The 16,513-nt window shown below is 31.3% G+C and overlaps 1 protein-coding gene and 1 long non-coding RNA gene across 5 annotated transcripts in view; both read left to right on the forward strand.

Moving 5' to 3' along the window:
- Window positions 1-3,350: 3,350 nt before the first annotated feature.
- On the forward strand, window positions 3,351-9,487 carry LOC145316685 (uncharacterized). Of its 4 annotated transcripts, none has more exons than XR_013878651.1 (4): window positions 3,351-3,401; window positions 6,384-6,505; window positions 7,776-7,841; window positions 8,809-9,487. It is a non-coding gene; the product is annotated as an uncharacterized LOC145316685 (long non-coding RNA). The 4 variants fall into 4 exon arrangements; XR_013878650.1 differs by lacking the exon at window positions 3,351-3,401 and adding an exon at window positions 4,854-4,895; XR_013878649.1 differs by lacking the exon at window positions 3,351-3,401 and adding an exon at window positions 4,854-4,892.
- A 4,059-nt stretch (window positions 9,488-13,546) lies between these two features.
- The window catches only part of LOC145316983 (transcription factor Sp9-like), a 43,243-nt gene continuing 40,276 nt past the window's right edge, over window positions 13,547-16,513 (forward strand). Inside the window, exon 1 of the mRNA XM_080157841.1 lies at window positions 13,547-14,101. Coding sequence (XP_080013967.1) covers window positions 13,991-14,101 — 111 coding nt within the window. The 5' untranslated portion in view covers window positions 13,547-13,990. The remainder of the gene's footprint in view (window positions 14,102-16,513) is intronic.

Below are 16,513 nucleotides of genomic sequence, written 5' to 3' on the forward strand. Positions count from 1 at the left end.
AGGAGGAAATTTAAAATCTCAACTGCCTGAATTTTCAGGCATATTGTTTGTGCGCCAGACTAGCAGAGTCACCTTGCGGTTAGTTTGGGCAATAATGATTTTTAAAATATTGGTTACGATGGTTGAAAAATCGCGCAACCTCCTACATAAGAATAATCACGGAACCTTGTCACATGGAATATGGGTTGAAGAATTTGAATAAAAAATGTTATAACAAACAAAAGAATGAAGAGAAAGGTTATATAAATAATTATTCCCAAAGGAGGCCTTTTTGTAAACTTTTTGACCTAAATAGTCGCGACTTTTAATAAGAACTTACTTTTTCTTCATTATACAAATTAGATATTCTCTTTTATAACTACAGCATTCTATAATTAGAAAGCTGAATGTATGAGATTGTGTCAAGTTAGTGTCAAATAAAATCTCCTGAACGGCTTCATCCGTTGTTATGTACTTTTTAGAATGTTTAATATTGGTACAGGACAGGTTTTAACTTTTATGCTATTTAGTCGAATGGAGGGGTCTTATTTAAAAGAACATCCTATTTGAGTTATTTGAAATGATATGTCTTAAAAAATCTCTTCTTATTTTATTTAAATTTAAACATAATTCTATTATATTTCAAGTTTTAAATTATGAATTTCTTTTTTATGAAAGAAAACAAAAGAAGGGAAAAATATATTTTAAGATAAAAATCTTGTAAAATGAGTTAGGTTTCCATATAAGGAGAGGAGCAGGGATAGATGGATAGAAAAATTATCAAAATTTTATTAAAAGTGTCTTTCTTTCCTAGATTGCTTTTTTGAAGAATCTTTTCCTTCTTTCATCTCAAAAAATATTACACTATGGTATATTAAACTGAAATACAGAAGAAAAATAATCTGTCTATATTATTATTGGTTAGTTAGAGACTATAAAGGTTTTCTTAAGATGACAAATAACTCAGAATTTAAAAGCTTCCCACAAAAAGAAATGCTAAAGATAATTATTTCAAAAGTGCAAAAAATAGCAAGTTGTTTACTTTTGGTTTTTTCTCTGCGTTAAAAGGGTATCTAGTACAAGTTTTTACCAATCATGTTTAGGACATTTTTGGTATTAACTTCAATTTTAACATGGAAATTATTCCAAAAATAGTCATAATTACTTTTTTAGTATTATTATGTTAATGTCTGATAGTTTTGACCAATGTTTAAAATTATACATTCAAAAAGAAAAATAAAAGACTATCTAATCCTATAAGTAGTAAGATTTTTTGTCTATCTAAATATCTTGTAAACAGCTGGTCCAAATTTATTGTACTTTTGTGAAAGCTTTGTAAATGTTTTAAAGTCATTTTATGATAATTTCCTGATCTCTCATGTCCCCCCCCCCCCCCCCCCAATTACCCTAGAGGCCAGGGGTTAAGCAACTAGTTATATATATAAGGCAGTTATAAATTTTCTCTCTAAAGCTAAAGGATTCACTAACTACTGGACCGAATGAGTACTTTTAGGGACGGTTCAAGTAAGCCCGGGATGGTTTTGGGCTATTTTCCAATCAATTTATATTAATTATCTATATGCATATGGCACAGCCACTAGTTGACCTAAATGTGAAAGAGAAGCGCATATTCATTTATTAACTCGTTTATATTTTTCATCTATTATCTATCTATCTAATTGTCCATCTATGTATGTATGATAATGTGATAGATGTGTATCGGAATCACGCCTCAGCGGAAACCCGTTTGACCGGAAGACATTGGGCACGTGTGCCGACAATACTATACATTTTACTAAAGTTCAACGTTTTTGCAAAACCGCAAAATAAATAAAAAACACTGTTATTATAGTCTAATCTTTAATAGTTGTAAATGATTTCGATCATTAAAAAAAATTATTATGTTTTATATCCCCAACTTTATATATCTTTCTGTATGTAATACATTTTTCCTATTCTAATATTTCTGTTGTTTTTGGCTGGTTTTTCAAACTTTTATTCTTTTCAATGGAAGCTTTTTATAGTGCCTATAAAAAATGACGCCCTACTGGGCTACCATTGGTCAATTAAAGTGTATACTGTTATTAGCCTATCATTGGTCATTTGTATTGTATGACGTAATTTTATATAGGCACCATAAAGAACTTCTTTTCATTACAATGCCTTTTCCTATTACTAAATAATAAATACCCAAAACAAAAATATATCTGCCTGTTAAATATTTTTTGTAAGAGGAAACTAATAAGTTTTAGCGAACACCGTATTAGTGTCTTAGAAATTATCAGTGTGACGTAAAAATAATAGGATGTTTCGATAGTATGAAGATTTTAAGAATTGTTAATATAGCTCCGAAAATAAGATTTTTTTTGCTTTTAAAAAATATAAAAAAATATTTAATAAATTGTATAATATTTTTGCTTACTTTTTATTTAACAAAATCAACGTTTTTTGCAAAAAAAATTTTATTATAATATCTTTAAAATTGAAGGTTAGTTGAAACAGCTGATTAATGTTTTGATTTTTTAATCCGGGGATTTGGCAAGAAAAACAGACCATTTTTGTTATACATTTTAAAGCAAAGCTTTTCTATAATTAGGGTCGGTCCGACGGTCTGTCGGTACGTCGGTCCGTGACGGATTGCTTTTTTCGTTGATTTAGGCACGTTAGATTTTCATATCGACTTCAAATTATGCATGGTGGTCCCTGTATAAGTTAGGTACAATTTAGAAAGTGTAGCAACTCTATAATCGTTACCAAAATGTCCGTACGTCCATTTTTAACATGTTGATTTTTCCACTTTTTTAACAACATATTTTTATATGATTTAATTATCAGATCGATTTGAGTTTTGCTATACTGATTCCTGGGACAACAAAGTACAATATTATATTTTTGCACACACTATTCTCCAATATTTTTTAATATACTCGCAAGTCAATGTTTACGTCAGTTAGGGACATTTTAGATAGCCTGATATCTAGTTGCCGAAAGTGTACGCAGTTTCCTGAGTGTTTCCTCATCCTAGCTCAATATTTACTACTAGCTACAAATCTTCAAACTTCCCTTTAAAAAATCAAAATTTGAATGTGTAAACGATTTATACAATATACATTATAAATTTGAATTTTTTAAATTTTGATTTTTTTTTTTTGAAGTTTGAAGCTTTTTTAGCTAGTAGTAAATATTGAGCTAGGATGAGGAAACACTCAGGAAACTGCGTACACTTTCGGCAACTAGATATCAGGCTATCACATTTTACCATGTAGCTTCCTAACTATATGTAGAAGTTAAGAGGAATCATTCTTATATTTCCAAAAAAAAAATAGTTTGCATTTCAGTAAAGAATGGGAAGAAAGTCTTTATACAATGAAAAAATGGCGGAGTTAAAAAGGAAGGAAGAATTAAACAATTCACTCTTCATGGTATGTTAAGTTTAATATTATTTGGTGAGAAAGTAGAGACGTTCCAAAAAAGGGGGAGGTAGTAAATGTATGCTAGCCGAGGGTCAATTGGTTAGTGCCCGCGCATCTGTGTGTATTTCGACAGACAGTGTTTTGGTCTCAGTATCAGTCTGTACACAATTAATGAGAAGATATTTGTGAATTATATACAGTTTGGATTATTGTATAGAATATAATTTTAAAGGTACAATGTCAAATTTTAAAACAATTTTTGTCTTAATATCTACAAGCAAATTAAAATTTAAGTGTAAAAATGGTTTAGTTCAGAATTAACTGTTCATATTTGTATTTTCATATTATTTGATATATGTATTTGTAGTTTGTAGATATATTATATAGTAAAACAATGTTTTTAAAACCGAAGCTTTTCTATAAATAGGGATGGTCCGTCAGTCCATCCGTCCGTCCGTCCGAGATAGATAGCTTTTATTCGTTAATTTAGGCATGTTAGAATTGTCATATCGATTTCAAACTTTGCATGATGACTACTGTAGTAGTTAGGTACGATCTAGAAAGCGTAGCAACTCTATAATCATTACAAGAATGTCCGTTTTAAACATATTGATTTTTTTTACTTTTTTAACAACAAATTTTGATTTGATCTAATTATCCGTTTGATCTGATTTTTGGTATATTGATTCCTGGGACAACAAAGAACAATATTATAAGCGAAGCAACTCTATAACAAAGTCCTAAATAGGTAAGTATGTCCATAAACATTATCCTGTATTAAGCAGTTTTTCAAGAAATTTACTTACAATTTTGCTTCGACTCTTATACTTTTATATTCTGGTTATTCAGTTCAGACACTATACAAGTGTTAATGTCCGTTTGTCCTACCATTTCAGTGCTTTGCTTTTATAAATGTTGTCATCCTTGTTTACTTCAATTTTATTTATCTTTAACTTAAAGTATCATGCTTTCGCAATCTTCAGAAAGATACTTTTATTTTTTTATAATGCATTATTTATAGCAGATGTCGCCCATGGAATGAACAACTTGTATCCTCCATTCCAACAACTCAACGCCAAGCGGGTGGTTTCAGGAAAAGAAATTAATTTGATATAAGTTGCATCATATTCAGCAGATATTAAAATGAAAATGAAAACATTAAAACCAGTTTTGGTTGCACCTAGAAGAAACTAGTCTGTAATACGTGTATGGTTAAGAACTGGTTTTAATCCAGCGGATATCAATCAGTTGCGAAGCCATACTGGAAATTCATTTTTTTTCTTTACACCAGCGCGGCGGCTATGTTCCTATAGTCTACCCTACACTTTCTATTGTAGGTTTAAAATGGTTTTTTCCAGGGGGGCGATTACATTTGGGAGGGTGAAGGTACCCTCCCTTCAAAATAGTTATAATTATCTTTCGGTACAAACAAAAACATAAATCAAAGTAAATTTTTTTTTTGCGGCAGGATGAAGTACAGGTTGAGTTTCGATCTACAAGGTAGTAGTTTTTATTGCATAGTATTATAGACAGCTTTCCGCGGTTGGAAAAGTGTAAATTATAAGATCAATTCCAGTTTTGTTTGTCTCTTAAATTTTTCGTAAAAAATTGTATAGATTCAATGCACGTTTTTTCATCATGGCTAAGAAGCGGTTTTAATTCAGGGATAATAATCGGTTTTAAAGGAAAAGTAACTTTTTACAAAGATTTTACATAGTGATGGAGGGGACACTGGAATAAGAATTATACAGGTGCCCAAAGTTGTGCAATATCCAAGTATTAATATATCTTTCTCCATAATATGGAAAGTGTCGCACACTAAAACTAATCCTTGTTATTAGGGTTGGGCCGGATATCCGGCCATTTTCAATATCCGGCCGGATACCGGATATTGAAACTATCTGGCCGGATATCCGGCAATATAATCTTTTATATTTTACAACAAAAATCTCTGTTTTTTTAATCTTAAATAGAAGAATTTTTTTTTTCTGAATATGTTTATCTTTATGTAAAGGGGTAGGTAGTTTCACGAAATGCATTTGAACTCAATTTAGTGAACCGCATATTTTTTCCTGGTTAATTGGTTAAACTACATTTATATGGCATATATTAGAAAGAATTTAAATTTTCTACTACGTAGTTTTGAAAATATCATGACTTGAAAATCGTCTTTTTGTGATATATGCACTTTAAAAAGATGATTTTCTAGTCTTGATATTTTCAAAACTACGTGGTAGAAAATTGAAATTCTTTCTAAAATATACCATATAAATATAGTTTAACCCATTAACTAGCAAAAAAAATATGTGGTTCACTAAATTAAGCTCAAATGCATTTTGTGAAACTACCCCTTTTATATTAGAAATCTCAATACATAAATTTTGGCGGTGGCAGCAATACTTGGCAGCTGCCAGCCGCAAACCGACGGTTGGCAGGTAAACGGCAACGGATTTTATGAAATTGTAATATGTCATGAAGATATATAAAAAAGCCTAAGTTTAAAATTTGAAATCTTTAAGTAAAAATTTGCAGTCACAGGAACCGTTTAAAGATTTCTGGAGACCTGGAGTTTCAGGACTTGAACACCTATAATACATATGAGGATGTACGACTATAGGATATTTTAGTATTAGATAACATGAAATGCTTTGTTTAAGTAAAAATATAAATATAAGCTTCTTATAGGTCCCAGGGTGGTTTTAGGCTGTTTAATTTTTACAAAAAAAGTCGTTGTAAGGTTTTAAGTTATTTTTCTGCACTTTCATGTCCCTTCTAATATCCCTAGATACTAGGGACGCAACCTCTAGTATAATATAAAACACCAGTTTATGAAGAAATTTTTTTGCGGGTATAGTCCCTTTCGTGGCACGCCCCTTAAGGAGTGATTATTCGTATTTTCAAAGTATATCCGGATATCCGGCATTTGAAATCAACCGGATATCCGGTATCCGGCCAAAAAATTATCCGGCCCAACCCTACTTGTTATTTCAGGCCTAACCTAACATCCAGTGTGCAACGTTGTCACCCTCATATCTGCAATGAAGCTTGAGCGAGCGGTTCCAATTTTCTGGTTCACCTTGTACGTCTATTCAGAAGTAGATGCAGCTAGCCAGGTAAAATATTATATCAGGGAGAGAGGGAGGGAACATTAGGAAAGCATCGGACACATGACCGTGAATTTACTCTTATTCTTTGGTATAAAAACATAATTGACATTTATAAAATATTTATTGGAACAAAAAAAGCATTGTCAGAACTTTTCCACCAATAATTTTAATATTTTTAAAAGTAAATCTCAAAAACAAAAATGAACATCCAGTTATTCAGTAATAGTCCCTTTCGTGGCAACGCCCCTTAAGGGGCAATTCGTCGTATTTTTAAAATGGCTTTTGATAAGTTATTTTAGGTTAGGTTAGGTTAAATTGAGTTAGGTGATTGCCCTACAGGGTTAGGCTATTTATCCCGTAGGGTTAGAGCCCCCCGCAGGGGCTAGAAATAGGAGAAAAGCTACTTTGAAAAAAAACAAAGAAACGCCCCTTAAAGAGCGTTGCTCTGAAAGAGACTATACCCAGTTATTCTAATAAAAGTAAAAGGGGACTATCCACGAACAAAAGCAAGTGATTCTAAGCACCTTCCAGCATTGATCCATAAAATTTGTAATATTTGGTTTATCGACTAAAAATTGAGGTTTCATCATAGTATTATATGGAGAAAAAAAATTTAAATGTTAAGCATCTTTTAGTGCAATATCATAAAATTTGATGAGTTCTAAGTTCAATATTTTAAACAGTTTAATTAATGTACTTTTACAATTTACAGCATTTGATGCTTTTATTTTATTTTGTCCTTTGAACTCAACAAACCATTTGATGATATTGCATCAAAAAATGCTTTACATTTCAAAGTTTTTTCATGTAAACAATGGTGAAGCATAACTTTTTAGTCGATAACCCAAATACTAAACATAAACCTAGTATATTCACTTGCTCTTGTTCGTGGATAGTCCCTTTAACATAAAAAAGTCATAATTAAGACAATTTATGATGTATTTGCATCTAACATGTTATCTTTATAAAAAAGAAACAGGATATCTAGCTATGAGTATGTACCGAGGGATCCTTAACCACTGAATTGTACAACAGTTCTCCTTTACAATGTATCATCTCCTGGGTCCCTAGAAGGTTTATAACTATTTTATGGGAGGCGATCAAACCTCAAAAAAAATTAGGGGGGATTTACTTATCTTTTTACAATTAAAATAAAAGAGAAGGGGGGTCGAATTCAATTAAAACCACCTCAAGTGGCCCTAGAGGCCCCTGGGGACGTATAGCTGTGCCTTTGCTTCTCTTTCCATGAAACAGACTATAAAATTTTCCTTTTCAGGTACGCATGAATCAGAAAGACAAATACAGGCGAACAACAATACCTTGGAATCTAATTTAGAAACAGGTACAGAAGGGATGGGACATTGTATTGTAAATTACATTGGTACCCAAAGTGGCAAAGTTTTATAACTATGTTATCATTTTCGTTTGCACAAAAAATCCTTGGGTGCCTTTATCGAATCAGGGTAATTTTAATTTAAAGAATGAATGATTTTGTGTATCATCATTGGGGACATATATCAATTTATCTTCCATTGTCTTACCCCTAAAGATTTCCGTGTATAAGTAAATGTAAATAGACGATAAATTAATCTTCCCCCAACATTTTAAGCTAAGACAGATATCAGTAAGGTTTATTTCTATTAACAAAATCAAAAGGGCACTTATTTGCTGGTCTTTGGATGCCAAATTCAGTGACATTGAACAATAGAAATCATAACTTTACAGGTAGATATCGTATATAGGTTTCCAAATTACTGGCTTATTAATCAAAGAAATTTCGGTTATAGTCCCTTTCGTGGCAACCCCTCGTAAAGGGTGTTTTGTCATATTTTTACATTAGTTTTTATAGGTTGTTTTAGGTTAGGTTAAGTTAGATAATTGCCCTGCAGGGATAGGCAATTTCCCCACAGGGTTAGAGCCCCCTGCAGGGGCTTGAAATAGAGGAATTGCCACGAAAGGGACTATACCTGAAATTTCAAAAAGTGTACCCTCTGTTTCTATGTCAATCATGCAAACAATATAATAAAGAATGGTGCTTTCAAATTGCCTAGCGAGAATAGAAACTTCTCCTTTAACATTTTAGATAGTTTAAATTGTGAGGGGTTATCTTAAACCCAATACAACCTAACCTAACCTAACCTAAATTAGAATAAAATACTAACACACCAAAAACTATCCCATACTTTATTTTAAAATTTTTTCCAACTAATGGGGTGTTTCTGCTTGACTGGACACTTCAAGGGAATCCTCAAAAAAATATTGAATTGAGTAAATATTATAAAATGTTGAATATTATATATTTTTTTCAGAAAAGCCACCCAGAAGCCGTGGGCGTCTCTCCCTTTTTTAACATTGCAAGTAAAAAAACATTTAAACCTTTTTAACTATTTGTCTCAGGGTATGAAAACAATGCATTTTCTTTTTTTAAAATTATTTTTTTATTAAGAACTAATTAAAAAACATAGACAAATCTAACTTTGCATTAAAAAAAAAATAAAGAAAAGTTCCAAATGATAAAAACAAAAAAATGTACCTTACAAAAACAAACCAAAAAGTCTTTCCAAGAAATCTGAAGTTGTGTTCTTTAGATATGTTTGCCTTCTATTTTAAGTTTTACTTTTTTTTATCCATTTTTTATTTAATTGTCAAAATCTAGGTGATGTAAATATTTATAATTGTTATGTTTTTTCTATTGTGATAAAGTATAAAATGTTGTGTTTTTTTTTGTATATTAATAGTTATATATCTCATCGTATTATAGTCAGCTTTCTGTAGAAAATGAAAATAGAAATATTAAAATAAGTTTTGTTAGACCCAAGGGGCCGAAGGTCCCGGATAACAAAGCTTATATTAATTTTTGATGTTTATTTAAATATCAGTAATTAAGAGATTTTATGGTCTTGCTGTTATGGATGTTGTCATCTTTGTTGTTAAATGTTGAATACACTATAAAATTTATTAAAAATAAAAAAATGTTTGACTGTATAATTTCATCTTCTTATCCTTTTTAAAGCGAAGCTTTTCTATAATTAGGGTATATACCTCCGTAACTGTTAGCTTTTTTAGTTAATTTAGGCATGTTAAAATTGTCCTATCGATTTCAAACTATGCATGATGATTCCTATAGTATTTAGGTATGATTTAAAAAGAGTAGCAACTCTATAATCATTCATTATAAACGTCCATTTTGAACTTGTTTATTTTCAACTTTTTAGTAACAAATTTTTATGTGATATAATAATCCGGTTGAACTGATTTTTGAAATACTTATTCCTAGGACAACATAGTATAATGTTATAAGTGTAGCATCTCTATAATCAAGTCTTAAAAATGTAAGTATTAAACATTCAACAAAACGTACAATTCGACTTTTATACATTTATATTCTGATTATTCAGTTCTGACACTCTACACGTATTATTGTTCGTTTTCCTTCCTTTTCAGAACTTCGCTTTTATGGAGGTTCATCCTTGTTTTGTATTTGTTAAACTGAATCATTGAAATATATAAAAGAAATGATCTAAAATTTTTAACCAGTTACTCGCTAATACTGATTCCTATGACAACAAAATACAATATTATAAGCGAAGCATCTCTATAATCAATTCCTAAAAATGTTATTATGTCCTTAAACGATATCCTTTATTTAAGCAGTTTTAACAAATTTACTACAATTTTGTTTTGACTTTTATACATTTGCCCTTAACAGTCGGGCCCCTTGCCGCACCTTAATCGGTCGAGGGGGGGGGGGGACACCGTTAAGGGTTTATATTACATTTTTTCAGTTTAATTAATGAATGTTTATGTTCGTTGGTACCGATTTAGAACTTCGCCTTTATGGACGTTGTCATCCTTATTTTTTTCCCCAAAATTCAGGGAAAATACAAAGGGGTTACATAAAAAGAGAAATATTCGCTGAAGAAGGTATACAATATGTTTCAAACTTGCTAACCGCTGGACCGATTTGGATCTGCTTTAAATTTTTGTATATATTCCCTCAATGTAAATCGCCGCTATTAAAACAATACGTTCCAACTAAGCGGTTCCCCCTTCACTCCTCTTCCCTCATACAATGATTTATATTTGTCATAGATAAATTGCAGACAGAAGCTTGATAAACTATACAAATGACTATGTTTGCTCGAAAAATTGAAATTAATCTATGCATTGAAAACAATAATATAAAAGCTAAATTGCTATTGCTTATTCTAAAGGGCGATTTGTCGTATTTTTAAAATGACTTTTTATAGGTTAGGTTAGTAGTAAAGCTACTGTGAAAAATACGAAGAATCGCCCCATAAGGTCCCATGTTACGAAAGGGACTATACCCGATATTTATTTATAGAAAATCTATATTAATTCTTCTTTGGAAGGAAAAATAAAGAAAGATAAAAACAGATTTACAAAGAGTATAAAAATTATAGTATTTTGTACTCTTTGTAACATTATTTCCTAAATTTTCTTTATAAATCATAAATTATCGATCAGTCCTATTTTCCATCCCACCAGTTCTATTATCCATCCCTTTTTTAGGGGTTTCCTTTCCCACCTCTCCTCTCATCCCTCAATTTTTTGTTACGTCACTAAGTTGATTTCTAAGACAGTAATACGGGGTTCAGTTTTAGCAATTTTCGTTGTAATGTAAGTCTACCCCCAAAATTGCCTCCATAATGATGTCGAATTTGACCCTTTCAATACAAATAAATTTTGGATATAAATTCCTTGTAAATATTCTGGTCACGGAATTGGAGACGAAATCCTTTTAGGTTCAATTTGTGCAAGCACTCATCCCTCTCACCTTTTATAGTAATTTATAAAAGCAAAAATATTTTACACTCGATGTCCATCCGTTTTATCAATAAAAATCTTCAATATATATTCTTAATCATAAAATATTTATCATTTGGTTTTATTTGAAATACACTCAAGCCCTACAGGGATTCAAACCTTAGCTCAAACTTTAACTAACCCAACTTAACCTAGCCCATCTATATCTATTTCTAGTCACAATTTGCTTTACGTCTACAAATAATCATATATACATACTTACAAAATTTAATCCAAATTATTGGTATCTTCTTGAATATGCGTATACTTGTGGAAATAAATGTTGTTTAGAATTCCTATCTCTTTTACAATATGTATATCTATATCTATATTTATCACGTTTTTGCTCTCTTTCTCTCCACTACTTTTATTAAGGTAATTCTCTATATTTCTCTATTCTTTTCTCCCTATCTCTTTTAACTCTCACTTAACTTTTCTATATTAACCTAGGTAATCCATTCTTCTGCCCTGAATAGACATTCCCTTTCAAAAAAAATTCATGGCTCTTCAGGGATAGGAGAAAAGACGAAAATTTTATGTACTTCTACAAAATCACCCCTTAAGTAGGTTAAAATTATTGGTTGAAATATTTAAATACAGCTAGTTTAAACCAACCAATCAAGATTGAATAAAATTACCTAAAGTTCAAATCCATAGAACTACAAAACAATTTACAGCATAGTGTATCCTTCCCTCCCTCCCTGATAAACTTGGTATAAATATATTGTAAAATTTCCGGAGATAGACAAATTTGCTCCCAGAGAATCACAATAATTTATCGGAATATGCCATACAGAAAATTTAGACGCGTGCTTAGAGTGTGTACAGTTGGGGGGGGGGGGGATGGGGTAGGGTGTAAATACCTTTTTAAGGTGGTTGTTGACATATCTGAACGCCCCTGGAATATTATACTGTGACCTATTATACTGTGGTAGATTGATTTTTCAGTAAGAAAAGAAATAGAAAGAAAATGACTAAATATTTTTAACTGTTTTAGATGCAAACATAAAGATAGCTTCTTAAAAGATATAGAAGAATAATTCTACCTTTATAAATTATTACTATTTGATTTTCATTACAATAGTTTGGTACCTTTTAGTATCGTACATTACTAAACCTCCTTCTTAGGTATTTACAAAAAAAATGTTATATTTTACTAAATTTGTAATTTTGTGTCCAAACCCTTTACATGTCTACTGTAATAATTAAAGTAAACTGTTAATTATGAAAAGCAAACAAGTCTGGGGCGAAGCTGATGGCTGGGATAACAAGCTTTGACGGACAACAGCCATTTTAACCACCCACTACCGCCCTCCATCCCACCCTTTTTTCTTACAGGCCTATATACTACAGCAAAGACAGTAAAGAAATTAACTTACTCACAAAAATGAGTTCAGTTCAGGGCTGTTTTAAAAAATGCTCATAACGTTAAAAATTTACTCGCATTTTTTTGTTTTTGTATTGTTTTTCAATTTTTTCCCTGGTGATATATTTGTGCCTGTAAAGCAATCTATTGAAGGGATGAAATGTTAACTTATTATCAAGTCATGCCTAAAAATGTATTATTTCCCCCCTGTGTATGTGTGTGGATGGTATTATAACACGTCTACCTGCCTACATCAAACAAAAATACACACTAAAAAAAATCTTCCAACTTAACTTGCTTGTAAAATTGCCGCCAACAACAACACCTTTCATTGGTCGAATAAGTGCCGCTATCGCTGGCGCTACGACACGCCATTGGTTGTTTCTCCGGCCGGAACTGAATAAGGCAGTTGATATTACGTCACTTTCCCTTTCCCAAAAAGTCTAGTTGAAAGAAATTTCCCCCACTCCCTTTCCATTTTCCCGTCTCTCTAATAATATGTGTATGTGTGTGTGTGTGTGTGTGTGTTTCTTTCCTTTTTCTCCATCCTTCCCTTTGAAAGCCATAATTATACTATTTCCAAAAGCGGAGACAGATTCTCTTAGACTAAAAGAGAGAGAGAAAGAGATAGACATAGAAAGAGATTTAGAGGGACAAAAAATGGAGAGGGAGAAAGATACTTTTGGTCCATAGAATATCTTATACACAGATTAAGCAAAAAGTAAGAGAGAGAGAAAGATAGGGATAAAGAGAGACTTTTAGACGGGATGTTGTTTGGGCGGTTCCCGCCCTTCCCCATCCCCGCCCTATCACACCTCCCCCAGCCCCCCTCCCCAGAGCCCCCACATAAAATTGTAGTATGTGAAGATAGTTTGAGTTGAAGTTATGTGTGTGTCACAGTAAATCTGTAATAATAGTCATTTTCATCAGAAAAGTAAAGTAATCTGTCTATTTTGGCCGGCCCAGCAGCCAAACCACACACACACACACAGACACACCCCCTAGTAAACACACACACACACATAAATGTTGATAAAATTATAGGGGTTTCCCGAAAAACTATATGCTGTGAAGAAGCTGCTAGTTAGCCTCATATTATAATTATATATACACCTTGAAAATTATTAGTCTTAATAATAATTATATACTAAAAGAGACAATAAACTCTAGCACAAAAAAATACTAAACTTACAAACATTGTTATTTCTAGTTGAAAGAGTGTTATTATTATTATCATTACTGTAAGTGATAATTATAATTAGAAATTGTGAGAAAGACAAATAAGAAGAAGGTGTAGCATGTTAGCGGATCCAGGGGTGGGTTTAGGGGTGGGAGTGTCGCCCACCTCACCATATAACCACCATACTAATACCTTACACCAACATCATTCACATCTATTAGATAGAACGGTAAGATATTTATTTTGACCATCAATTTTCAAGAATTTTATTAAAGACATAAAATCTAAGTAGCGGGACAAAGTGTCTTAAAAAAACAGCCATGTTACGTCATATCCACTTCTATTTTAGGGGTTTTCTTTCCCCCTTCTCCTGATATCTCCCTTATTTCTATGACGTTACATGGCTGATTTTTAAGACACTTTGTCCCGCTACAAATCTAAGAATAAAAATACACCATTAGCTTCGGCCCTAGCCTAAATATTTCGAGTATAAAATCAATCCAGCATCAATCTTCACTGCAAAAAGAATAAACAAATTGATTAACCAGTTTCAAAGATCCTTTGCTTTATATAAGGTCTTTAATTTGATTGATAATTTTATGATAAAAAATAGATACTTTTCTTTTTAAAGGCAAAAGATCCAACATTTAAAAAGTAATATTGCGTTAATCTTTATATTTGATTAAATAACCAATTTGAATTGAAAGACGTAAAAAATCTAATATACAGTTTAAATAGATGTAATCTTTATATATTTAAATGATATGCTGTAGTAATTCTTAAATATTGATATTTAGATAATATGCGCGAAATTGGCTTCTCACTTTATACTATGGGCTACAACTGGTCAAAAACATATGTTTATTTTCTGCAGTAGCTTTATTTGCATAAGTTTTGAATGTACAATTCCAGTCCTCTTTTTGATAGATTATAAACTTTGTTCTTGCATTAACATAAATTATTTAATTTTCTGAGATTTTATTTACCTAAATACAACTTCCCATATTTGACCTAACCTGGTCCAAAGTAAGATACCCAGTAAGTGCTTAACCAGAAATATGAAATGTTAGAGAGGTGCAGAAATTTTGGGTTTTATAATTATCAAATATATAACAAAACAGATCATTACTTCCTTACATTGGTTTGGTTTGATAAAGTTTTGTTGATCTTAGTGGACTTTAGAAATAACCCACAATGTTGAATGGCCAGTACTCAATTTTTTGATGGCCCTGGGCTCCAAATTTTACAATTTTATGTCGGATTATTGAAGGACAAGATCAGGGTTCTAACCACGGATAAGAAGAGAGCCATCATTAATTAGGCATTTATATTTATTCTTATTTACTAACAAATACCCTGAATCTAATTTTCCAAATGTAAAAAAATGTCCATCTGAAGTTAATGTGTCCTGTCATGCAAAATCCCCAATCCTTGCTATCCGTGGACTTTCCTCACTGGTTTTTGGTTATGGGCTATCTAGTGGATGTCTGAATGTCTTGCTATCTATCTATGCTTTCATCATTATGTGTGTTTATGTCTGTATGTCTTTATAAAACGTCAAGTAAAGAAAAATCTTATTTAAACTTATTATGATATTATTTATCAATATCAACATCTTAAGAATTCTAGAGAGCGTTTATAGGTGGAGATAGATGTACCTAAATATTCTTTTGTTATCTAAGCTTAAGTTGTATTATTCATTACTCAAATAACAACTATAAATTTAGTAAAATTATTAAAACACTTAAATTTCGATTGTATGCTGGTAAGTTGATTCATTGAATTGTTTTGCCCAAAGAACAATGTAAAGGCCAATTTTTGTAAGACGTATTTCTATGAATCATTTTATATCAAAAACTTAAAACTTATTTAACCAACTAATATTAAGAACTTTAGTTGCGGAAATGTTTTAAAATCATATGACCTTATCTAATATAGCAGGAATCCATTATTCCCGAACATGTTAAAAACAGACAATATTAATTACCTATAGATTAGATGTTAGCAGGTTAGGAGAATCATAAGAAGTTATTTCAGAAGCATATCTTTAATCCCATATCCCTAGAAGTAGAAACTATATTGCCTCCAAATCGTTCGAGACGGACGGATGGACGAATAAAGTAAGTTATAATGTATATAGTTATTAATAATTCATAGAGTCGCTTCGCTACTGACATAAAATCTTAACTTTGGGTGTTGTTTTTGACTGCACAAATATAATACATACACCAACTTTTAATATTTTTAGTGTTCTAATTGATTACCATTTTAGTCTGGTAAAATGAGATTTCTTTTGTTACTTCATAGCAAAGAATCACAGCAAAATATTTGCTTAATTGATACTTATCTATATTGTTTCCATACTTAAAAGAAAAGACTTTAGAAACGGCTTAAAGTGTCAAATCATTCCATTAAGAAAGCGCGTAGGTGTATAATAAGCTTTTCAAAATAAAGCATAAATCTGCCCCAAAAATAGTTCAATACCAAAAGGTAAATTTTACCTTTTATAGAATTTAGGAAGACGGTAGATAATGCGATTAAAGTATAAAAAGGAACATTGAAGTTTAGAGAAGTAAGATAAAGCTTTTAAAAAATCTTCATCAAAGATGAAGAAACTTTTACCTTTAGAAATTTGTGGATT

The sequence above is a fragment of the Acartia tonsa genome, chromosome 1 (genome assembly GCF_053477335.1).
Source record: "Acartia tonsa isolate MP-2025a chromosome 1, ASM5347733v1, whole genome shotgun sequence".
Taxonomy (NCBI): domain Eukaryota; kingdom Metazoa; phylum Arthropoda; class Copepoda; order Calanoida; family Acartiidae; genus Acartia; species Acartia tonsa.